At 35.2% G+C, this 24,536-nt stretch overlaps 4 protein-coding genes across 7 annotated transcripts; 3 read left to right on the forward strand and 1 right to left on the reverse strand.

Moving 5' to 3' along the window:
* The first annotated feature begins 357 nt into the window (after positions 1-357).
* LOC108347170 (probable caffeoyl-CoA O-methyltransferase At4g26220) lies at positions 358-2,311 on the forward strand. The gene is made up of 5 exons (XM_017586326.2): positions 358-561; positions 639-718; positions 1,147-1,291; positions 1,369-1,500; positions 1,680-2,311. Exons 1-5 carry the CDS (start codon positions 439-441, stop codon positions 1,968-1,970), a joined length of 771 nt encoding a protein of 256 aa, XP_017441815.2. The 5' UTR covers positions 358-438; the 3' UTR covers positions 1,971-2,311.
* A 746-nt stretch (positions 2,312-3,057) lies between these two features.
* Positions 3,058-4,246, reverse strand: LOC108347068 (40S ribosomal protein S15a-5). The gene is made up of 3 exons (XM_017586184.2): positions 4,060-4,246; positions 3,544-3,704; positions 3,058-3,393 (listed from the first exon to the last, which is right to left on the reverse strand). Exons 1-3 carry the CDS (start codon positions 4,187-4,189, stop codon positions 3,295-3,297), a joined length of 390 nt encoding a protein of 129 aa, XP_017441673.1. The 5' UTR covers positions 4,190-4,246; the 3' UTR covers positions 3,058-3,294.
* Positions 4,247-10,488: 6,242 nt separating this feature from the next.
* On the forward strand, positions 10,489-13,317 carry LOC108346981 (F-box/LRR-repeat protein At4g29420). 3 transcript variants are annotated; one of them, XR_008246436.1, is made up of 3 exons: positions 10,489-11,047; positions 11,558-13,008; positions 13,098-13,317. XR_008246436.1 is itself a non-coding variant. In XM_017586060.2 (2 exons), exons 1-2 carry the CDS (start codon positions 10,588-10,590, stop codon positions 12,454-12,456), a joined length of 1,359 nt encoding a protein of 452 aa, XP_017441549.1. In that variant the 5' UTR covers positions 10,489-10,587; the 3' UTR covers positions 12,457-13,084. The 3 variants fall into 3 exon arrangements, 1 of the variants encoding a protein (XP_017441549.1); XR_001833826.2 differs by having other exon boundaries at positions 13,108-13,317; XM_017586060.2 differs by lacking the exon at positions 13,098-13,317 and having other exon boundaries at positions 11,558-13,084.
* Positions 13,318-15,164: 1,847 nt separating this feature from the next.
* Positions 15,165-23,613, forward strand: LOC108347539 (zinc protease PQQL-like). 2 transcript variants are annotated; one of them, XM_052867710.1, is made up of 21 exons: positions 15,169-15,510; positions 15,611-15,857; positions 15,946-16,071; positions 16,211-16,348; positions 16,436-16,570; positions 16,680-16,937; positions 17,055-17,192; positions 17,273-17,342; positions 17,452-17,665; positions 18,488-18,593; positions 19,025-19,258; positions 20,357-20,521; positions 20,602-20,751; positions 20,828-20,919; positions 21,228-21,309; positions 21,592-21,675; positions 21,757-21,877; positions 21,960-22,066; positions 22,244-22,324; positions 22,793-22,987; positions 23,078-23,613. In XM_052867710.1, the coding sequence occupies exons 1-21, from the start codon at positions 15,302-15,304 to the stop codon at positions 23,171-23,173; spliced, it is 3,048 nt and encodes a 1,015-aa protein (XP_052723670.1). In that variant the 5' UTR covers positions 15,169-15,301; the 3' UTR covers positions 23,174-23,613. The 2 variants fall into 2 exon arrangements, with proteins under 2 accessions (XP_052723673.1, XP_052723670.1); XM_052867713.1 differs by lacking the exons at positions 21,960-22,066; positions 22,244-22,324; positions 22,793-22,987; positions 23,078-23,613 and having other exon boundaries at positions 15,165-15,510; positions 21,233-21,309; positions 21,757-21,874.
* Positions 23,614-24,536: the final 923 nt, after the last annotated feature.

Here is a 24,536-nt window from a genome sequence, read left to right on the forward strand (position 1 = left end):
TACTCTTGGCGTCGTCCAATGACTGCGAAAGGTAAGGAGAACAACGACCTCCGGTGGTTATGGTGATAACAGTGACATGCATAAGGATGAGTAACTTCTCACATCATTGTTATAAAAAAAGGTTGATACAGTACTTTCCATCCTCTAATGACATCATCGGCTAAAACAAAATTTTGTAATGTAATTGGTACCTTAATCGGGTACTGGCTTCTCTCGAAGAAGAAACATGAAATAAACCTGAAGGTGACAGCAATTTTAACTTTTTAAGAAAGTTTAGTTATTGAAAAATTTGGTAAAATTTAGAACTTCAAAATACCCACATAAAAGGAAATAGGTGTTTGGAATCATACAAGACATATTCACTCCCCCTTGATTGTTTGTTGAACAGATGAAGGAGTGGGGGTTGCAACGTGCAACCTCCGCTTCACTTCTTTTATAATGGCCGAAACGAGGGACGCATTGTATGTCCAACACAAAAAAACAAAGAGAAACATAGGCTTAGCAGAGCATAGAGCAATGTCCTCTAATCCAATAATACTGCAGAGTGAGAAGTTGACCAAGGTAGGTTTGTCGTTCAAACAGTACTTTTTCCTTGGTTTCATTTTCATAAATTATTCAATCCAACAATGTTGTGGCAGTATATACTGGAGACTAGTGTTTACCCTCGAGAAGCCAAGACTCTCAAAGAGCTAAGGAATGTCACCGCAACACACCCTTGGTAATTATTCTCTGCCACAATTCTGTCTCAAGACATGTTAACATTATTAAAATCAACAAAGACAAAGTCTGCTATCATAGTTAAGTTAAGGTCTTGGTTGAAACTCGAAAGACTGCTATAAGTTTCAGTTTTTGGTACGAGGCTTAGTTAGAATTATAACCTATTTACTTTTACATTGCATCTTGTAGATTTGCTTCTTTTATGTTTCTTGTTTTTAGCTTCTACATCGTTTTAATGAATTTGTGGTGTGGTTATTGTGTTGATCGTGGTCCCCATTCTCAGGATCCACCTAGAGTTTTTCATTCATCTGAATATTTGTGTTAGCAGTGTCTGTGCTCAACTAGACATTAAAGGGCTTTGTTTCTTTAATTTAGTTACCATATTCAACATCAGGAAACTGTTTGTGTTATACCATTTTCACTATGCAGGGGATTTATGGGCGCTGATCCTGATGCGGGTCAGCTAATGGCCTTGCTCTTGAAGCTGTTGAATGCTAAAAAGACCATTGAAGTGGGAGTTTTTACAGGATACTCTCTTCTCCTCACTGCACTAACCATTCCAGACGATGGAAAGGTTTTCACTTTTCTTTTGTTATTTGGTACGTTTAATGTCTCTTTTATGTCACCAACTCCATTGCCTGTGTGGTGTAGATTATAGCCCTGGATCCAGATAGAGAAGCTTATGAGATAGGACTACCATTCATTAAGAAGGCTGGTGTAGAGCACAAGATCGACTTCATTCAGTCCCCAGCTCTACCTGTTCTTGATAAACTATTAGAAGACGTGAGCATGATTCTGTGTTGCTGTCATATTACGAGACAGAAAATTGTCTATAATAAATTAAGACCCTAGTTTTTGTTTTTTCTTTTGTTTCTTTCTCCCTTGTACGTAAGAGGATCTAACTCCTTTTACTTTATAGTTAGTTTTTGTTTGATATTTTGGTTCTGTTTGTTCTGTTACAGGATTCGAATAAGGATAGTTTTGACTTTGCCTTCGTTGATGCTGATAAAGATAACTACTGGAATTACCACGAGCGGCTTCTTAAACTGGTGAAGATTGGTGGGTTAATAATCTATGATAATACCCTCTGGGGTGGAACTGTTGCCTGGCCTGAAGAGGATGTTCCAATACCCAAAAGAAAATACCGGCAGGCTGTTGTAGCTTTCAACAAAGCAATTGCAGATGATTCTCGTGTTGAAATTTCTGTTGTTTCAATTGGTGATGGCTTCACTATTTGCTGGCGTGCTCAATGAACACCGTTTCTGAATGTTTCGTGCTCAATGAACACTATTTCCGAATGTTCCGTGCTCAATAAACACCATTTCTGAATGTTTTGTGCTATGATCCAAGTTAACTTGATGTCCTATGTTTTTGGTTTTTCATTCTGCTTTTTCTGTGGGTGGTTAAAATTGATTTACCTCAAACTGTGGGTCTTATGGTTTGACTGTAATGCGAATCACCGAGTGTTGCTATTTACTATTAATAAAATAAAATGTGTGATTCTTTGCCTACAAAGTAACCTCAAGTTTGTTATCGCAGAAATAAGGTGGATACCTAAACTAGTCCAGAAACAACATCGAGGACACTTCAATCTCACAAGAAAAACCAACCATTGAATTTCTCAAGATTATAAGATGAAACACACACAAAATAGCTAAAGATATCTCTAGAATATAATTTTGAAACCCCTATACTGTGACTTTCTTCAGAAATTAAATTGAGTTGTTCAAAGCTACACATAACCAACAACCTATCACTAATTTTCGTAGATAAAAAATTAATAATGTTATTATATACGTAACAATGTAAGGGCAAGGATAGAAGGAATTTACAACTGCTACGCAAAGATCGAACGTTACAATTGAAAATTTACATACTTTACAAATGAACTGCCACACATATCACAAATGTTTCTGCACACATCTAAAATTAAAATATCAATAAACTTACTATTTTGAAATTTTCATATCTAACTAGTAATATGAATGATGCCGATGTTCACTGCCTTCTTCCATGAAATATTAGAACAAGGTAATACTTAGAAATCTGGAGCTGAAATTTTCACTAGCTGAGGTATTTCTTATTTCACCCTAAATTGGATGGCAAATGCATTTGTACACGTCTATTTCAACATTCGTAGTTTACTGACGAGCTGAAAAATGTAGCAAAATAATTGGGCTTGAATTTGTTAAGCATATCATAAATGACTACTGAGAAACAGGGATGGAGATTAATTAAAACGTTGTCATCGTTTACAAGAAATATCTTCTTATCCAAAACTGCAATTCTTGAGAAAAAGGAAACCACTGCGTAGAATGATAGAATTAACCCTGGACTACATGAACTTGGAATTTGAAGTACATTAAGAAATAGGAGGCATAACATTCCTTCATGTTTAAAATACCATTTAACCAAAACAGGACTAATTTCCACAAAGCATCGAATGCAACTCATCATACTCTCCATGCATGAGCTGCTATCTTATAACATTCATACAGGAAAAAAAAATCTTTGAATGTTTATCTGGAAACATAACTGAACGTGATACACAGCCAAAATAGCATGGCAACGATCATTTCAGTGAAAGTAACCAAGAACCTGGCCGCCTACATTCTTCTTAATGGCTTCTTCATGATCCAAAACACCGTCAGGAGTAGTAATCACAACATAACCCCACTGCACACAGCAATAGAAAGGCACAATTATCTTTTTCCTTTGATTTCCATTGACATATTATTCTTAAAACACAAATTATAACAACCACAATCAGACAAAAACAGCAGTCGGAAGCTGTGACACGAAAACGAATCATTAACATAAACCAACCTGATGAGTAGGAAGAGTCTGCAATCTGTAGGCTTCAAGATCCCTTGCCTTCATATCTTTTCGGTATGTAAGAGCCTTGCAATCGTTAATCCTACCTTGTAGTTCAACCGTTATCCTCCCCACTCTATGCGGATCATAGACTTGAAAGTCTTTGATATAACCTATTAGGAATTTAAGCCAAATTAACTACACTAACAGTGGCACAGTACAGAGTAACTGTTAGAATCTTAAAGAACTTTATATCGGTTCATGGACCCTTGCAATCTTAAAGATATTTCACACACGGAAAGTCATGCTCAGACTCAGACGGAAAAGGATGACAGTAACCAAATCAACAACGAAAGTCATTCAAACTCTGATGACATAAATTTCAGAGACTGAAATCACTTTTGAAAAGCGAATTCATACCATTTCATTATTGCCAGATTTGAAATTGTGAAGCAGTTAAAAGGGGTTTCGAGTTTTAGAAAAAAGAATACAAATTATAAAAATAGTGGCTGGAGAAAGAAAAGATACCATGGTTTTTCATGATTCGGAGAAATGAAGACATAACAGTGGAAATTGGCTTGAGTTCCACCATAGCTTTCCCTCTTCTCTCTGCATTCACCATACTCCTCAAGGCATCGTTCAGGATCCTCCTTCCCATCTCTCTAAATTCTCTAACCAAACCTCCTATTTCTCTCACTAGGGTTTTCGAAATGGAAAATGTTATTTGGACAGCATTTTTAACACTGTTTTGACAACGCCACGTGTCAGCGCTTCATTGGCTCAGTAATTTGAAATTAAAACAGAGAAAGGGTTACGGGGCGAGGGGTATTTTGGGATTTCCAGGTCAAAATTTTAAGAATTGAGTTTGGCGGTTTAGGGTGGGAAAGACGTTCGTTCAACCCTTCCAGTCTCTCGCTCTCTCGCTCTCTCGCTCTCTCGCTCTCTCGCTCTCTCGCTCTCTCGCTCTCTCGTTCGTCTTCGAAACTTCCATTCCTCCTTCTTCAATACGTGCGTTGAAACCTTGGATATTCTGTGTGGCTGTGTGTTCAATCTTTACCGTAGTACGGACGTTGAACCCTTCGATCTTTTGTGTCGGTCTGTCGTCCACAAGGAAACCCTTCCATCTTGTGTGTCGCTCTGTCCTCCATCTTGCCCTTGAAACAAGATTTGAAAACATGGACATGGTCATCACTACAAGGTTTGATGCGTTGCAATCGCACGTTGGGAACATTGAACAACAACTGCAACACTTCCAAAGTGCTTCTGAAAACAATCCTCAGACTTAAAATTGGTTATTTAGGCTTTATTTTTTGCATTATAAAGAACTATGTACCATAGTTCCTACTTTGATAATTTCAAGTCTTTAATTTAATGAAGTTGTTTACTTTAAAACTGGTTTCTCAATTCTCGCCATTTATTATGTAATGTTCAATTTATGATACACTTAATACCATTGCAGTTGTGAGTAAAACACCAATACCACTAACCAATACCACTTAATGACATTGCAGTTGTCTGTAAAACTAAAACACTGTTGTAATCGTTTACAGTGGCCTGGTAAACGATTACACGAGAGAAATCACTGTTTTATACAGAAAGTTGAACTGAAGTAGTCAGCTGTGGTGTCATGGGTGATCATTGGCAAAAATTGTTACTTTCAGGCACAAGTCCACTTGTATTTACTTGGTGTTGGTGTTTCAGTCGAGGTAGAGAGTGGAAAGTGATGGGAGGTGACCCCAAGAAGTGGAGAAGAAGCCATTCTTACTTAGGGGACCAAGTTCGACAAGTGCAGAGCCAATCTGTAGAAAAAACACTATGGTAATCGTATACAGTTTCCTTGTAATCGATTACAGTGTCAAAGAAGGCGTAAACTTGATTTCTAAGGCATAATTTGAAAGGTCTTTGAGTATACATTCCAACAAAACAAGAATCAACTCATTTGGAGTTCGGTGGAGAAAGATATGAGCAAAAGAACAAGCATAGGTGAGAGTTGGCAAAAATATATGAAACGCTAACTTGAAACAATAAACTGTACCAACTCAGATGTCCAAAAATTACAAATTAGTAGTCATTGGAAAGATTTTTGAGTCTAGTTTCTAATAAAAAAAGAATCACACCATTTGGAGGTCGGTGGGAAAAGTTATCAGTAAAATAGCCAGCAAAGGTCAAAGTTGACAGCATGTTATCTCACCCAAGTTGCTCACCTCATAAACATTGTTTTTTTCCTCCATCATGGGGTGCCAAAACATCACTTCCCACCACTGAAACACAAGGAACAGCCTAAGACAAGTGCAAAAGTGCCTAAAAGTCACTTCTTTTTCCAATGGTGACCCCTGTTCACCTGACTGAGTACCTGTGTTGGCCTTTCTGTACAAATTCCAATTTTCTCTCGGGTAATCGTTTACAGTGTCCTTGTAATCGATTACCGTGTCAAAAAAGGTGTAAACTTGATTTACAAGGCATAATTTGAAAGGTCTTTGAGTCTAGATTCCAACAAAACAAGAATCAACTCATTTGGAGTTCGGTGGAGAAATATATGAACAAAAGAACAAGCAAAGGTCAGAGTTGGCAAAAATATATGAAACGCTAACTTGAAACAATAAACTGTACCAACTCAGATGTCCAAAAATTACAAATTAGTAGTCATTGGAAAGAGTTTTGAGTCTAGTTTCTAATAAAAAAAGAATCACACCATTTGGAGGTCGGTGGGAAAAGTTATCAGTAAAATAGCCAGCAAAGGTCAAAGTTGACAGCATGTTATCTCACCCAAGTTGCTCACCTCATAAACATTGTTTTTTTCCTCCATCATGGGGTGCCAAAACATCACTTCCCACCACTGAAACACAAGGAACAGCCTAAGACAAGTGCAAAAGTGCCTAAAAGTCACTTCTTTTTCCAATGGTGACCCCTGTTCACCTGACTGAGTACCTGTGTTTGACTTTCTGTACAAATTCTAATTTTCTCTCGGGTAATCGTTTACAGTGTCCTTGTAATCGATTACAGTGTCAAAAAAGGTGTAAACTTGATTTCCAAGGCATAATTTGAAAGGTCTTTGAGTCTAGATTCCAACAAAACAAGAATCAACTCATTTGGAGTTCGGTGGAGAAAGATATGAACAAAAGAACAAGCAAAGGTCAGAGTTGGCAAAAATATATGAAACGCTAACTTGAAACAATAAACTGTACCAACTCAGATGTCCAAAAATTACAAATTAGTAGTCATTGGAAAGATTTTTGAGTCTAGTTTCTAATAAAAAAGAATCACATCATTTGGAGGTTGATAGAAAAAGTTATCAGTAAAATAGCCAGCAAAGGTCAAAGTTGACAGCATGTTATCTCACCCAAGTTGCTCACCTCATAAACATTGTTTTTTTCCTCCATCATGGGGTGCCAAAACATCACTTCCCACCACTGAAACTCAAGGAACAGCCTAAGACAAGTGCAAAAGTGCCTAAAAGTCACTACTTTTTCCAATGGTGACCCCTGTTCACCTGACTGAGTACCTGTGTTGGCCTTTCTGTACAAATTCCAATTTTCTCCCGGGTAATCGTTTACAGTGTCCTTGTAATCGATTACAGTGTCAAAAAAGGTGTAAACTTGATTTCCAAGGCATAATTTGAAAGGTCTTTGAGTCTAGATTCCAACAAAACAAGAATCAACTCATTTGGAGTTCGGTGGAGAAAGATATGAACAAAAGAACAAGCAAAGGTCAGAGTTGGCAAAAATATATGAAACGCTAACTTGAAACAATAAACTGTACCAACTCAGATGTCCAAAAATTACAAATTAGTAGTCATTGGAAATATTTTTGAGTCTAGTTTCTAATAAAAAAAGAATCACATCATTTGGAGGTCGATAGAAAAAGTTATCAGTAAAATAGCCAGCAAAGGTCAAAGTTCACAGCATGTTATCTCACCCAAGTTGCTCACCTCATAAACATTGTTTTTTTCCTCCATCATGGGGTGCCAAAACATCACTTTCCACCACTGAAACTCAAGGAACAGCCTAAGACAAGTGCAAAAGTGCCTAAAAGTCACTTCTTTTTCCAATGGTGACCCCTGTTCACCTGACTGAGTACCTGTGTTGGACTTTCTGTACAAATTCCAATTTTCTCTCGGGTAATCGTTTACAATGTCCTTGTAATCGATTACAGTGTCAAAAAAGGTGTAAACTTGATTTCCAAGGCATAATTTGAAAGGTCTTTGAGTCTAGATTCCAACAAAACAAGAATCAACTCATTTGGAGTTCGGTGGAGAAAGATATTAACAAAAGAACAAGCAAAGGTCAGAGTTGGCAAAAATATATGAAACACTAACTTGAAACAATAAACTGTACCAACTCAGATGTCCAAAAATTACAAATCAGTAGTCATTGGAATGATTTTTGAGTCTAGTTTCTAATAAAAAAAGAATCACATCATTTGGAGGTCGGTGAGAAAAGTTATCAGTATAATAGCAAGCAAAGGTCAAAGTTGACAGCATGTTATCTCACCCAAGTTGCTCATCTCATAAACATTGTTTCTTTCCTCCATCATGGGGTGCCAAAACATCACTTCCCACCACTGAAACACAAGGAACATCCTAAGACAAGTGCAAAAGTGCCTAAAAGTCACTTTTTTTTACAATGGTCACCCCTGTGAATCTGACTGACTATCTGTGTTGGACTTTCTGTACAAAACCTTATTTTCTCTCGGGTAATCGTTTACGAGGGAGTTGTAAACGATTACCACAGCCTTTCTTCAGCCCTCTCAGTCATCCCTTGCTCAAGTTGCTCCCCCACTCATGAGGGGTCACTCAACACTCCTTGGCCTCACAGGACATGACCCCCACTCAAATTATGATTCAAATGAACTGGTTTTCTTATAAGTCACCCATGTTACCCATAATGACCACTCAAACACCAATATCTTACAAACGAGCCTGCAACTTAGCAAACACAAAATTTACCACATTCTGAAATCCACAAACCCACAACTCATAATAATAATGGTATTCAAAAAATAAAATATGAGACCAACTCAAACAAAAACTCAAATTTTATATCATTCAAATAAATCCGATACATTACACTTTGTTTTCTTAATCTATTTACAATGATTACAATGATCATTTACTTTCCATTAATCAACTAAATACACATATCACTCATTTTTTATTCTAAGCACTATGGTTCCGGTATATGGAGTCCTAAGTGCTCTTCCCTTGTAACGCATTCGGGATCCAACCCTAACATACGTCTTCAAAGGTTGTTCATTTCCGTCGTCGGACAATGGTCATCGGACCTTGCCATTCAGCACGATAACTTGTACGAAAAACACCACCTTTACGAAAATGGAGGGAGACAACACCACGCACACAGAACAATCACATACAAAGCTAAGTCAAGAGGCACGAAACACGTTCAGGAGACGGGACCGAGACGGGAACTTCGTTTCCAATGAAACAGAGAAAGGGGTATTTTTGGATTTTCAGTCAAAAGAAGGGTTACGGACTTCCATTTCGAAGGTTTTTATAAAATATTTTTTTTAAACCAAACCAATGAAAATAGGACACGTGGCGTTGTCAAAAAAGTGTTAAGAAATGGTTGTTGGAATATCGCGGTCCTTTCGAAATATAGTGAATTTTATGGAAAGGGCATATTCGACATTTCGCTTACGTCAAACTATGTAAATAGTTAAAATTCCAGTCACCCAAAAAGGATAATGACGTGGAAATGAAGTGGTATAGAGTTTCAAGTGGAGGGGTTCATTTTGTGATTTTAGAATCTGAGTTTTGGTTACAAGAACCCTAGAGAATCGTCTCCCTTTCCAACCACTTAGAAGTGTGCCTATTTCCACAACCGGGTCCATCATTGTTGGATTTTACAGTTCGTCATAACGTCATTGTTGACGTGTATGTTGTATCGTCGTCTCTCCCACTTAATGATAAGCGTTCGCCGCTGTCCAAACCTTTGGAAGGAACCATTCTTTATACAAATTAAAGTGGCAGAAACTCCATCGATAGCAAAATAAAAAATAAGTGAAAAGTTCAAGTAAATCAAAATAAGTGAAAAGTTCAAGTAAAAATTTTGCACAAGTAGATCAACTATGAAAATGACATTCAAAATGAATTTTGTCTTTGCTACCATTTTCTACACTTTGATTTTTACAAAAAATAGTTCTTTGAACATGAAATTTTATATAAATGGCATAATAATTGTTTCAAACATCAATTTTATGTTCAAAAATGGTTAAGGAATAAATTAGAATGAATTTTGTCTTTGCTATCGATGTAGTTTCTGCACTTTGAGTTTTACAAAAAGATAGTTTCTTGGATATGAAATTTTATATAAATGACATAATAATTGTCTCGACATCACTTCTATATTAAAAAATTGTTAAGGAATAAATTAGACACTTTAAGATGAATGTCATTTTTCATAGTTGACGTGTCTACGCAAATCCCACTTATTTTGTCTTTGCTACCAATGTAGTTTCTGCACTTTGATATTTACAAAAGATGGTTCCTTAGACATAAAATTCTATATAAATGACATAATAATTTTGTCGACATCACTTTTATGTTCAAAAATCGTTAAATAATAAATTAGGCACTTCAAAATGAATGTCATTTTCATAATTGACTTGCTTGTACAAAACATTTGCCTAAACTCTCCACGACGAAACGATAAAAACACGTCCCTTTCGATGCTTGTTCCTTCCAAACGTTCAAACGAAGACAAACACTTATCGATGAGTGAAAAGAATACATCAAAAGCAATACTCAAACGAATGGTAAACTCTAACAACACTTGTGGGAGAAAAAACGGTTATTTAGGTTCTCTCTAACCCAAACTCGATCACAAAATCAACTCTCCACTTGATATCCTACCTCACTTCATTTCCACGTCATTTTTCATTTTCTAATTTATATTCCATGTGATTTTGCCACGTGACCTTTGTCAAAATATTCTCAATGTTTTCAAACTATCTTTATCCACCGAAAAACAAAACGCAAACACAAACTCTTTTCTCTCTCTCTCTCTCTATGTTGAATGCAATTGCGCAATTCGATTGGCGATGATGGAGGAGCTTCCGGCGTCGCTGTTGGTGGAAATTGTGAGTCGTTTAACGGACACTACCGATGTGGCGCGGTGCAGGGCGGTGTCCAAGGGTCTAAACGCGGCGTCATACGAGGTGCGGTGGCTGAACGTGGTCTGTTCCATGTCGCGCTACCTCAAGTCCCGTTCGCCGGAGACCAAGCACCTCGTCACTCCCTTCAAGACCGTTTTCTCTCACCTCGTATTCCGCTCCACCTCCACTCTTGACTCCGTCTCGCTGGGCGTCGATCGCGCCCTCGGTGGCGTCTCCTTCGACGACGTCGAGGATGAGTCCGACGATCTCTACCTTACCGACATGAACTTCATCAGAGAGTGGCTTCCATCCATTTCCCACGCTCTGAAATCTTTCTCCGTCTCCGATTTCTGGGTCCAGTCTTGTTGGCGCCGATCCGAAGCCTTGTCCCTCATCTCTTCCACCTGTTAGCTTCTTGATTCTCAATTTTTCTTTCTTCATACTTTCTTTCTCTTACAAGAATGCGGTTTCTTGCGCGTGTTTCGTATTCTTTCAGTCAGAATTGGTGTTTCAATTTGTGTTGAAGATTAACATTTGTTTAGATTACTCTGGATGAAATAATATTAAAAGAACCTAATGGTATGTTTGGAAGGTAGAATTGAAGAGAAAAACGTAATATTTGAACTTTTGTTAGTTACATTTTTTTTCCTTTCATTTTCTCTCCAACCAAAGAAAATAGTTCATCAACGTTCTTTCCTCCCTGTTAAACGTACCATCAATGTCGAAATTTGAGTAGAAGGGAAATATGATGGAAAGAAATTATTGAATTTTTATTTTAAAACACTTTCTCTTAAATCAACCAAAAAAACGTATTGTATTCATTTATATCTTCTTTCTGTCCATCCAAACATCCCATAAGAATATGAATCTAAGTTTTATTTGTCTCTCATGGAAATTTGCAATATGTCTTATTCAGGCCATAATCTTGGGAAATTGGTTGTGAGGAATGCGTGGTTATCCGTGGATGGTTTGTGTTTGATGCCAACGTTGAGACATTTGACTCTTGAGTTTGTGAGACTGGATGATGAGGACTTAAGCAGGATCAATGCTTGTTTCCCTAATTTGACTCAACTCAGTCTTATTGGGGTTGGTGGACTTAAGGAGCCTAAGATTAATTTCTTACACCTTACCACTTGTCAATGGTCGGTCTCAAATGCTCCACTTTCTTTGATCATATGTGCACCTTGCCTTGTTGATTTTGATCTCAGATGCATCAAACCTAAGTTGGTTGTCCTTGAGGCCCCTTCCTTGTCCAATTTTAATCTCTCCCTCGAGAATACTGATGAGCTCAGGTTGAAAAATTGTGCTAATATACAATGCCTTCAGCTCAGTGTAGAATGCCTCTCTCTTGGTTTTTTGTTTACTATGTTTCGTCACTGCAGCACGGTGAAGAGACTTACCTTGGATTTGGTAGGAAGAAGAAAACAGGTTGATGCAGCAGTGTTTGGGATTGATACTTTGTTGGGTTGTTTTCCGAACATAACATGTCTTAGTTTAGGTCCTGGAGCCTGGCATGTGATGGAGAATTCATTTAGACGGGGAGGTTTGGCAGATGGGATTGGTATGAAGATGATAAAACAACTTATTGCACATCTAGTGGTCCATGAAGTGGAGGGTACTCTTGCATTTATCTCTTCTGTTTTGGATAAAAGCACCCAGTTGTGTGATGTTTCTCTTCTTATCCATCGTGATGTTGATTCATATGTTGCTGGCGGCCTGATCTCTTCATGCAGAAGCAAATTCCCAAGAGTGAGATGGAGATGGGGAATATGGAAAGAAGGAATCAAGGATACTTGGGTCTCTGATGGCACCTAGTTTGGTGACTGCTATCTTTGTTATGAAAAGGGGAGTTCTCATTGATTTGTTATATCATAGGTTTACGAATAGACGAGTCATGTTAGGACACTGTCAGACTTTGAATATATTTTGTTGAATCAACTCCAATAAGCATAAATGAACGTTAAACGAACCGGAATGTCGATAAAAAAATTATTTCCGATGTTAGAAAACCAGAGAAAGTTGAAAGAAACTAGACGAGGAATCAGAAAGGAGACTCTGAAATATGGTGGTATTAGTATCAGGAGAAGTTTTTCCAAACTGTGTTGGCGAATTGGATGCAGTTGGAAGTAGCATTCTTCTTTGGATTTGATCAGCATTAAAAAATATCATGGCTATAGTTAACTGTGGAGAAGAAGCCACCTTGTGGAAAGTCCTCCCCTTGTGAAATCTCTTTGTATAGATCTTTGCTGTTGTGTTATCTCTTTGTACATATCTTTGCGCTGCTCTTTTTTCAAGCATATGTATATTATTGTATATTATTCATCCCTGTTATGGTTTTATGGATTGAAGTTTAGATGTACTCACCAGGTCAGTGCTTCATTCCTGTATTTTTTCTATTACTTGTATATTTGGAGATCTATTAAAATACAAATCTTTATTTTATGAATGTCGCATAGTTTTATGCAGGTCATCGCTAAACTTTTCCATGGGTGGAAGGGCAAAGTCAATCTACCGTCTTAGGTCATACCATGTTTATAAACTTGTTCCATGTTTGCGTTATCCACATTTTCATGGAACTTATTATAGCAGCCTAATTGCATTTTATGGTAGAAGAATTCAATCCTTGTGCATAGGTTACAAATATTTATTTTTAGTATTAAGTTAGCATCAACCGCAGGATTTTATTAAAACCTTTAATAATATAAAAGTAAATTATATAAATCATATACATATTTTCTTTAGTAGCATTGATTATTTATAATATCTCTATTAGTTAAGTTAATCATACCGTCATCCATTAATGATGTCAATATCTAGGTGACTTCTCCAATTTTTCTATTGAAAACATGATATTACTTGTCTCATAATTTATCATGTCATCAGTCCTGAAAATATTAGTTTTCTCAATTGATCCATCTGCATTTATTACTCGAATTGTACAGTTGAAGTTATTAGCTAACCTTTATGACACCGGGGATTGGATCGGATTTGGATTGTTTGGATGCAACCAATTCAATATTTTTAAAATTTATATCTTAACCATTTATTTCATTGGATTAATCAGGTTTAGAATTATTTAGTTTAGTTTATTTTAAGTCAATGAGATAAATATAATAAATTTTATTAATAATTATTATAATAAACTATATTATTAAATTTTAACGAAAAATAGTATCATATTAAAAGTAAGATTTCTAATTTATAAATATTAAAATATAAATTTGAATTGAATTATATATTTATAGTGTATTACTTAAATTTGACCATAATTATTTATTTATTTTTTCTAATATTATCTGATTATCTAATCTAACTCAACTTTTAAATTTATTTTGGATTTTTTTGAATTGGATAAAAAAACAAGTATTTTTTATCAACCCTAATATTAATGTTGAAAATCAATTCTTTGTTTCGTGAAAACCAAATTTTGACAGTAGTTAATTTTTCCTTAAAAGAAAATAGAAAATAAAGAACAAAAAATAGCAATTTTATAATAGAAAATATAAGTTTGATTTTAGAATTTTGAAAAAAAAATAGATATAATGGTTCATAGTGTAAAAATGATATTTTTGTGTTTAATTAGCACACTTATACTGTCTCAGAATTTTTAGGTTTTAAAAGTTGTTCCATTCTATTTATTTTTATCAAAATAATGTACGCTTACTCATGTTTATGTATAGGTATGTTTTTTTCAGCTACCCATAATCAACTTTAATAGATTTCTATGGAAAAAAAATGGTATATTTTGTTTCATTTTTTGGGTTTTTGACACATTTTTAATGTCTTAGAAGTATTTTTTATCCGTAAAAAAATAATGAAAAATGTGTATGTGTCTAAAAGTTTTCTAATTATCTTACAAAACTAACTTTTATTCACACTTAAATTATTTTTCTCTCATTTCAAAATAAATAAAATTCAATCTCAACATTTTATTTCTTATTTTTTATTTTTACTTTCTTAAAAAGTAGATAAAAAATAAAGGTTAAATTCCGAGCAGAATTTTGGAATTGGAAATAATAAGTACAGCTAAGAATTTCACTATTCAAAAACTGAATTCTAAACAATTTTATAAAAAAATTGAAATTGAATCTACATGGGAATTACAAAATAAGATAGATATAATTGGGGAAAAAAATTAGTTTTATCTAAATTAATGTTGATGGCTTCTACAGAAAGAAAATAACATGGGAGATTTGTAGGTAAAAAGTCATAAATAACTCATACAATAAACATAATATCACTTTTAGTATAAAATTGAATTTGTGATCTTTCTTTTATATATATATATATATATATATATATAGTCATCTAACTCAATATAAGACTTCTTACTCCCATCCTTAAATTTCTCATTAATATAAAAATTGAAAAGGATGCATAAAGACAAAAATATAATTTACATCATGAAACTCCCTACTCCAATCCTTGAATTTCTGACTAATATGAAAGTAGAAAAATGCGTAAAGACAAAAATATAATTTACCTAACGTGTTCCCGAGGTGGGTTTCAAAGAAACTATTAAGTGCAAAAAGAAATTACAAAAGAAAAAAAGAAAAAGAGAAGGAAATGAGATAGGAGAGTGGTAGTATCGTGAGTGACAGTGGTAAGTGGCGCAGAATATCACGTTGAGTCTGGGCAAAGAGTGAAGAAAACAAGAAGAATGGAATTACTTCCCGCCGCTGTACCTCCGATCTCGAAGAAACAAGGGTTCAGATCGCTTAAGCTTGTCAACGCCGACATGGAGCAGCTTCTCTCCGACCAACCCGTTGGCGTCGACTACGGCACCCTCGACAATGGCCTTCGCTACTACGTTCGTTGCAATTCCAAGCCTCGCATGAGAGCCGCTCTCGCTCTCGCCGTCAGGGCTGGGTAACCGATAACCTAACCTAACCTAATTCTCCATTCGTATATCCCATGTATTATGAATCATTCAATGCTGAATTGCTGATTGTGAAATCGGTTACGGCAGATCAATTCTCGAAGAGGAGGATGAACGCGGAGTTGCTCACATTGTTGAACACCTCGCGTTCAGTGCCACCAAGAAATACACCAATCACGACATCGTCAAATTTCTCGAGAGTATTGGAGCCGAATTCGGAGCCTGTCAGAACGCCGTGACCTCTGCGGACGACACGGTTTACGAGCTATTGGTTCCGGTCGACAAGCCGGAACTGTTGTCTCAGGCCATTTCGGTCTTGGCGGAGTTCAGTTCAGAGGTCTCAATCAGAATTGTGTTATGCTCTGTTTGGATGACTCTGTTTTGTTGTTCTACTTTTTTGTAATTGGATTGTTCTGTGTTTGTAGATTCGAGTTTCGAAGGATGACTTGGCGAAAGAGAGAGGAGCTGTCATGGAAGAGTACAGAGGAAGCAGAAATGCCACGGGGCGGCTGCAGGATGCTCATTGGATGTTGATGATGGAAGGTTCAAAGGTGCCTGTATTCAACACTTGCTACTTGCTATTTTATTAGCCAATGTTGATTAAAATGGTTAGAATATGTGATTGCAGTTTGGGAAATTGTTTTATATCGATTGGTGTTGTTATTTCATTAAGTGTTGAATGGATTGCAGTATGCTGAACGTTTGCCAATTGGCCTAGAGAAAGTGATTCGGACGGTTTCTTCAGAGACTGTGAAGCATTTTTACAAGAAGTGGTACCATTTATGCAATATGGCAGTGATCGCAGTTGGAGATTTTTCTGATACGCAGGTGCTTTATTTATTCACATCTGATTTTTGTTTGGTTAAGTAACTGTGCTGATTAGTGATTTCCTTAATCGCTCACACACATTTGCAGGATGTAGTTGAGTTAATAAAGACTCATTTTGGCCAGAAAATTCCAGATCCTGATCCTCCACTTATACCAACATTCCAGGTTCCATCACATGATGAGCCACGATTTTCGTGTTTTATTGAATCCGAAGCTGCTGGGGTAAGTAGGTAACGAACCATTAACTTTTAATTCAAGTTCCAGGGTTTTTTGTTAGTGATTTTATCTTGCTTCGAAATTAACACTTTAATATGGGCTTTCCTAATAACAGTCTGCAGTGATGATTAGCTATAAGACGCCAGTGGATGAGCTTAAGACAGTGAAAGACTACCGTAATTTACTTGCAGAATCCATGTTCCTCTATGCTTTAAACCAGAGGTTCTTTAAAATAGCTCGTAGAAATGATCCACCTTATTTCTCCTGTTCTGCTGCTGCTGATGTTTTAGTCCGCCCATTAAAGGCCAATATAATGACTTCCTCTTGTAAAAGAAAAGGAACCATTGAAGCCCTGGAATCCATGTTAATAGAGGTGCCTTTCATCTTGACCTGAGTTGTATTTTCTTCATCTTTCTGTCTTTCACTTTTTTCTTCCAGTTCCCTTCTTTTGTCCCCTTTTATTTTGATATTTATGACAGCTATATTTCAGGTTGCGAGGGTAAGACTTCATGGCTTTTCAGATCGTGAAATATCTGTAGTCCGTGCACTACTGATGTCAGAGATTGAATCTGCGTATTTGGAGCGAGATCAAATTCAATCTACCAGCTTGAGAGATGAATATTTACAAGTATATATATTTTTTGCATTAGAATGTCTCATAACAAACTATAGGTGGCTTTGGAGATAATCTTCTCTTTGTTCATGCAGCATTTTCTCCACGCTGAACCTGTTGTTGGGATTGAGTATGAGGCTCAACTCCAAAAGACTCTTCTACCACGTGAGTTGATTATCTTCTACTTTTTGTTTTTTTTCTTTTGACATCAAATTTCTGTACAATCAAGCTTGTGAAGCCTTGTAATTGATGTTGTGTTATTTATACCCATCAGATATATCAACATCAGAAATCTCTAAGTGTTCTGAGAAATTAAGGACATCATGTAGCTGTGTCATAAAGACTATTGAGCCCCAGCCATTTGCTGTGCTTGATGATCTGAAAAATGTTGTTAAGAAAGTTAATCTTATGGAGGAAGAAGGGAGAATCTCTTATTGGGATGATGAACATGTTCCAGAAGAAATTGTCACTACAAAGCCAAATATGGGGTGAGTTTGATTCAACCATGAAATCGTTCTCTATTTTGTGCGTTGCATTTTCATTTGCCAATATAGTTCTTTATTTTCTGATTTCTGGCCCGCCTGTATAATCTCTTGTGAATGTATCCTTGGAATCATTGTTGTTAATCCATAGAATCAAGTCTCAGCACTGCTGTTATTAAGTACCTCCTTGGTAGCTTGTTTTAGGTAGACGTTGCATCTTTATCCTATTATGAAAGAGTGGTTGACAATGACATGTTTCTTCCTATGAGAACATTTGCAGTTTTATTCGTCATCAAAAGATCATACAAATTTGTAAAACATTAAGGTTTGACGGTTCTTTTTTAATTCATATTACTTGGATCTATTAAGAGAAAATAAAGTAAATTCCTTTCCTTGATAAGTGTCATGGTTATGTGGCCATACTTTTACTTCATTTTATCCTACCTGCCCATATGTTATAATAACAAAAATTCCAAATTTCAGAATGGTTAAAAATAATGGTTTTCCGTGTAGGGCTCAGTTTTTTTATTATTTTAGGTCTTATTGTTTACTTTGCGACTATAACCATGTTTCATTAAAATCTTGATTTTTTCTAAGTTGTGATAGCCAATATTATCTGTTTAACCAGCTGCTACTATTTATGTAAGCAGGGTTTTGTATACTAGTTATTAACCTATCATATGTATACAGTTTCTGTCATTATATAGCTTTTGAAATGTGACTTCTTCTGTATAACGATTATTATGACTGTTATGGTTTTTCTTCCAGTTAAATTGTGTTTAGGAAATCACATTCGAAATCTTGATCCCTCCCCTGTCTTCAAATTAGGCATGTTGTGCAGGAATTGGAATATTCAAATATTGGAGCTACTGAACTGGTACTGTCAAATGGCATGCGGATCTGTTACAAGCGTACAGACTTTCTTGATGACCAGGTTCCAATTCTCTTAGGCATTGCTTATCAGATTTTTCATGGTTCATAATTCATACCTATTCCTTGAATAGACATTGACCTACTTCTGTATCAATCTGGTTACATTATCGATTGACAGCTTTGCTTCAAATTTTGTTAAATTATATTACATGACCCTAATAGAGTATAATTATGATATTTAAACCTAGGGTTTTCATCTACAGATCTAATTCAACACATAAAAAAATTCCAACGCAAAATGCCCAAAACAAATAATTGATTTTTTGAAGTGTCTTATGCTGCATGTAGTCCAAGAGATTTAAGTTTCCTGCCTTTTACTAATTCAAAATTTAAATTAGCATACGCATGCACTTATTAGGCATCAGCTAACGGTGAATTTAGAATTTTAGCATTAATAATTATCTGTTCTAATCTATAGATGTGTTTTAACAGGTTATCTTCACTGGGTATTCATATGGGGGTTTATCTGAACTCCCAGAGAGTGAGTACTTCTCTTGTTCGATGGGACCAACTATTGCTGGGGAAATTGGTGTTTTTGGTTATAGACCATCTGTCCTAATGGATATGCTTGCTGGCAAGAGAGCTGAAGTTGGTACCAAGATTGGTGCATATATGAGAACTTTTTATGGTGATTGTTCACCTTCAGACCTAGAAACTGCTTTGCAGGTATCTTTGATATAATTAACAAAAAATTCTTTTCCTTTCTTGATTTGATGGCAATTTAAAGTCGTAGGATGTAGTTGCTCACAAAAATGCAAGCACATAAAAAACAATTATTAGATCATACTACATCCACCTGTTTATGTTTTAAAGCTGGAAGCAAGTAATTGTATTTTAACTTAGTATCTAGTAATAATCTTGTTCTTAATTCCTGATAATATTTCTCTTTTCTTTTTCATCCATTTATTGTATGGACTGGACATCATGTATATATATTTTTGGATTTAACTTCAATATCAATACCTTTTTTTCAAGTTATGAAATTTTTTTTTCTCATTTTTTTATTTTATGATATGCCCTAATGCCATGTGATTCCAGCTAACTTCTATTTTTACTAAAAGGCTTTTCTGCTTTTGATTCTGTTGGTAGTAATAGAATTTGCTGAGATACTGTAAAGATATTTGGTAAATTAGAGAAATATAAGATTTTTACTTTCACCTGTGGATACCTGTATAAAAATCTAAGTACGACCTACCCGCAATGTGTTGCCCACTGCCCACTGAGTATCTACGGGTGTGAATGTGCTTTTTTTGCCATTCCTAGTTAGTGCTAATCAATTCATTAACAGGGGAGAGTGATGATGGAAGATGCATTAATTAGAAGAACTTTTTCAAAAGAAGAACCCTAGGAGGAGAATTCTTTTTCCCTTTTCTAATAATTCAGTCAAGAAATGCAAGAGTTCGTTCACTTTGAGAAAATACTTTCAATTTTTATTTTTGTTTTTACTTTTAATTACAAACTCCATTCTTTGTTTTCAGTTTTAATTACAAAACTGAAACCTTATTTTCAGTTTGTTTCATGGTTTCAAAAAGTTGTATGGGAAATAGTGAAAACAAAGCTTTGAAAACAGCAAATTGATTTACAAAATTCGATGGTTTGTTATTAAAAGTGAAAAAGTAAAATGTAATAAGTAAACAGGCCTTAATAGTTCTTTTCTTTTCTATTCTGTATTACTAACTCATACACCAATTCCACTATTATATGTTAGGCTACTCTTCTTTCTACCCATTCTGATGACATTTGTTTATTTCTTACATACTCCAGCTGGTCTATCAGCTGTTTACAACAAATTTAACACCAGGTGAAGAAGATGTCAAAATAGTTATGCAGATGGCTGAAGAAGCAGTATCTGCTCAAGATAGGGATCCATATACTGCTTTTACAAACCGTGTAAAAGAGCTTAACTATGGCAACTCTTACTTTTTCCGGGTATAGCTACTTTCTGATATCAATTAAACCATTGACTGAATGATCTACTTTTGACTTTCAGCATATTCTTTGTTTTGCAGCCTATTAGAAAAAGTGACCTACAGAAGGTTGATCCACGGAAAGCTTGTGAATTCTTCAGTACATGTTTCAAAGATCCATCAACTTTTACTGTTGTGATTGTTGGAAATATTGATCCTGCTATTGCAATGCCCTTGATATTGCAGTACCTAGTGAGTACGAATCCATTAAACAAAAGCCAGGAGACCTTTTGAACTATTCTATACCAATTGATTTCTTTCCTTGCAGGGTGGGATACCAAAACCTCCTGAACCTATTATGCATTTTAACCGTGATGAACTGAAAGGATTGCCTTTCAATTTTCCAACAGAAATCCATAGGTATGTCAGCGCACTGCATTCACAAACAAAAGGTGTTATGATAATTGTTGTGTGCGTTGTACCACCAGGAAAAGATGTGCATGTTTTGTTAAGCTCTCAAATGAACTGTATGGCTTTTCAAATGAGGAAAAGATTATGCTTAGGCATCATCTCTAGGAAAGATTGTTCTCTTGCTGCCCTATTGCATCTTTTTGACAATCTGGATGTTACAAACATCTTTCCACATTATCAATTGTGTATGGATGCCCGAAATACTTTTGAAGGATTCAGTGGATGCATTTTCTAAATAAACCACACTTTGCTTGTAGAGAAGTGGTTCGGAGTCCCATGGTAGAAGCACAGTGTTTGGTGCAGATATGTTTTCCTGTAGAGCTGAGGAATGGGACCATGGTGTGTGTTCTTTTTTCCCCTAGTTTCTGAATTTATGTAATTATATAAAATTATAAATTGAACTAACAAGGAATAGTGGTCGATAACTAAGTTCCTTATGCATGTTGACTTTGTTAGGAGAGGTAAGACCCACTTTGGTAATTTCTACATTTCAGGAGATTAATCTCATGGTTTCTTGAGCAAAAAAATACAGATATTAAAACCTGTGTTAACTAAATATTATAAATAACATGATAATCTGTGTTTCGACCTGCATGGGTTTTGGGGGACTTGATTTGGCAGGTGGAGGAGATTCATTTTGTTGGGTTCTTGAGCAAGCTTCTTGAAACAAAAATAATGCAGGTTCTCCGTTTCAAGCATGGCCAGGTTTATATGTGTTACTATCTTTTCCTTCAGTTGTCATATATGGTATTCTACTATTTCTAAGACTTTGCCTCCCTCCACCAGATATACTCTGTAGGTGTTTCAGTATTTCTTGGTGGTAATAAACCCTCAAGAATAGGTGATGTTCGTGGAGACGTAAGCATAAATTTTTCTTGTGATCCAGACATATCTTCCAAGCTGGCAAGTCTCCTTCATATGTAAAATAAGTGAACTTCTCAATACATTACTTGGTGAGAATACTGTCTTATAAAATCATTTACAGGTAGATATTGCTTTGGATGAAATGTTACGTCTTCAAGAGGAAGGGCCTTCAGGACAGGACGTTTCAACCATACTTGAAATTGAGCAACGAGCTCATGAGAATGGACTGCAGGTTAATTCGATCTTGAAGTTTGTCTTATTAGCATTGTAGTCTTTACAACTCAGTCACAATTGAACAAAATTATATACACCTGACACGAATTCTTATAAGCTCATATCTTTTATCCACAAAAGCGTTCTGAATCGGGGATGAATATTTTCTTTTTACTTACTGGAACACGTCTTTCAGGAAAATTATTACTGGCTGGATAGGATTTTGCATAGCTATCAATCAAGAGTCTATGCGGGTGATGTTGGCATTTCTTTTGAGGTGAGTGACTATTGCAATGTCATGAAATGCCATGTGTCACGAGGATTGCTATTTGCATTTGGTTTTCCTCAGATTATCAGAAAGGAATTAATCATAACTTCCAGTTCTAGTTCTGTTACTTTATGACCAGTGTTGAGTTTGGAATGAAGTTTAGCACAAGAATATATGAAAATATCTCTCTTTTAATTGATTTTGATTATGACAAATGACTGCAACATTGAGATGTTCCTTGCAAGTTATTATGATCTAGACGTAAATAATCATTATTTTCTCCCCTTTTCATAATCTTGTTATAAATTAAAATTATGTTATGGATCCAGACCTGACATAAGCTGCGTTTCTTTAAATTAGATGATGGTCTGCTTTTTTATTATTATTATTATGATGATGATTGTATAGGTTACGGTCATATTTGCTCATTTTCATATACGTGAAATCTCACTAGTCGTGCAATTATCTCTGCTGCAGGTTCAAGATGAAGGGCGATCAAAAGTTAGATCATCCCTTACACCATCAACTGCACAATTGGCACTTAAAAGAATATTACCTTTTCCTTGCAAAAACAAGTATACTGTTGTGATCCTAATGCCCAAGTCTTCTCCCTTTAAATTACTGAAATCAGTATTCCAATCTGCTCGAACTAACTATGGCAAAGAAGCGAAGGTTAGTTACATCAGGCCTCTTGTAGGTAAATTATTATATACATGCCTGGAAGTATAGGAAACAACCATATATTACATTTTTGTGTGACAGATTTTGGCAGGAGTTGCTAGTCTTGCAGTTTTAGCATTCAGTTTGTGGAGACAAGGGCGAAGTAATAGCAGATTGCTTAGCAGAGCCGTGAATTAGAAATTTTCCAACTCCCGTAATTCGTTTTTTGACTTAAGGCACAAAACGTACATAACATTGTGAGAATAGGTTATGTAAATTGTTGGTTAGTGATGACTTAGGTGGCAAATTAGGTGTTTACGTAGCCCCAATGAAGGTTTGAAATGAAACATATATCTACATTGATTTGTGCTGCAGAGAAGGGTATCGAGCAGCTTTATAACAAAAGAATGGGAACTTGATGGTGAGGTGATGCGAAAATTTTTCCATGTTGGTTATTTTTCTAATCTCTCCGAAAGTACTAGTTTTGGCCGTCTGACAGTTCCAGGACAAGTCTGCAGAATAATTAAAGGGTTGCATTGCAGCTGCACCTGTATGCCTTTTAATATTATTTTTCACCTTTTTTTATAACTTTTTTAACTGTGGGGGAAATAGCAGAAATATATTCTTGTTCTTTTTTAGGATTATGCACTTGGTTTAGATTTTGGTAGAATTAATTATGAAAAATGTTTTAAATTCATTTAAAATATTGCTTTTTTAAAAATAATTATTATAAAAATATTTGCATTTAGAAATAATGTTTCAATAAGTTTTGAAAAATTAATCTTGTGTAGATACTAGAATAATGTAATTTTATGTTGGATATATATACATATATATAATGCACGCTCGATTTTAAAGAAAAATAGTCTTATTGGAAATAGTTTTATATATAGCTTTTGAATAATTTTAATCAAAGCGATGTCTTCTCAGAAAAGTATTACTTGTTATAATTATATTATCCTACAATTAATGTAAAATTAAAGTACCTAATTAAGAACTAATTAAGATATTCTTTTAAATTTAAATTTGGTTATATCTTTTAGTTATTTTCCAATTTTGTTTTTTTAATCCTATGCATTAAATCTTGTTAATAGGATCTAATTCAGTTGAGCACGGTGCATGAATTATTATAATTAAAAATTTACATAAAATGTTAAATATATTTCAACCAAATGGGTTGGGAAAAACATAGGTGTGTTTTTCTCTGCGAATATAATAAATTTACTGTGCGAATTTTATTTTTATGGATATAATCGTCCAATTCAAAACTTCAAAATCCATTTGTCAAAAATAAAATAGGTTATGTCATGATTTCTCAGAAGCCAAACAATTAGAAATTTAATTACCGTAATAAAAATAATAAAATCATATTACTTAGATTCTTGGCAATAACTTTTATTGGTAGGTCGTTTGTAAATTATTTAAAGAAATATAACCTACCTCTTTATTAAGCTTAAAAAAAGAGTTAACATATTAAACAGTTAACCATCAGTAAATTTTAAGTTATTTTATTTGTATTTAACCATTAGTCTCTCAGTAAAAAAATAAATTGAAAAAACTC

This window comes from Vigna angularis, chromosome 1 (genome assembly GCF_016808095.1).
Source record: "Vigna angularis cultivar LongXiaoDou No.4 chromosome 1, ASM1680809v1, whole genome shotgun sequence".
Lineage (NCBI taxonomy): Eukaryota > Viridiplantae > Streptophyta > Magnoliopsida > Fabales > Fabaceae > Vigna > Vigna angularis.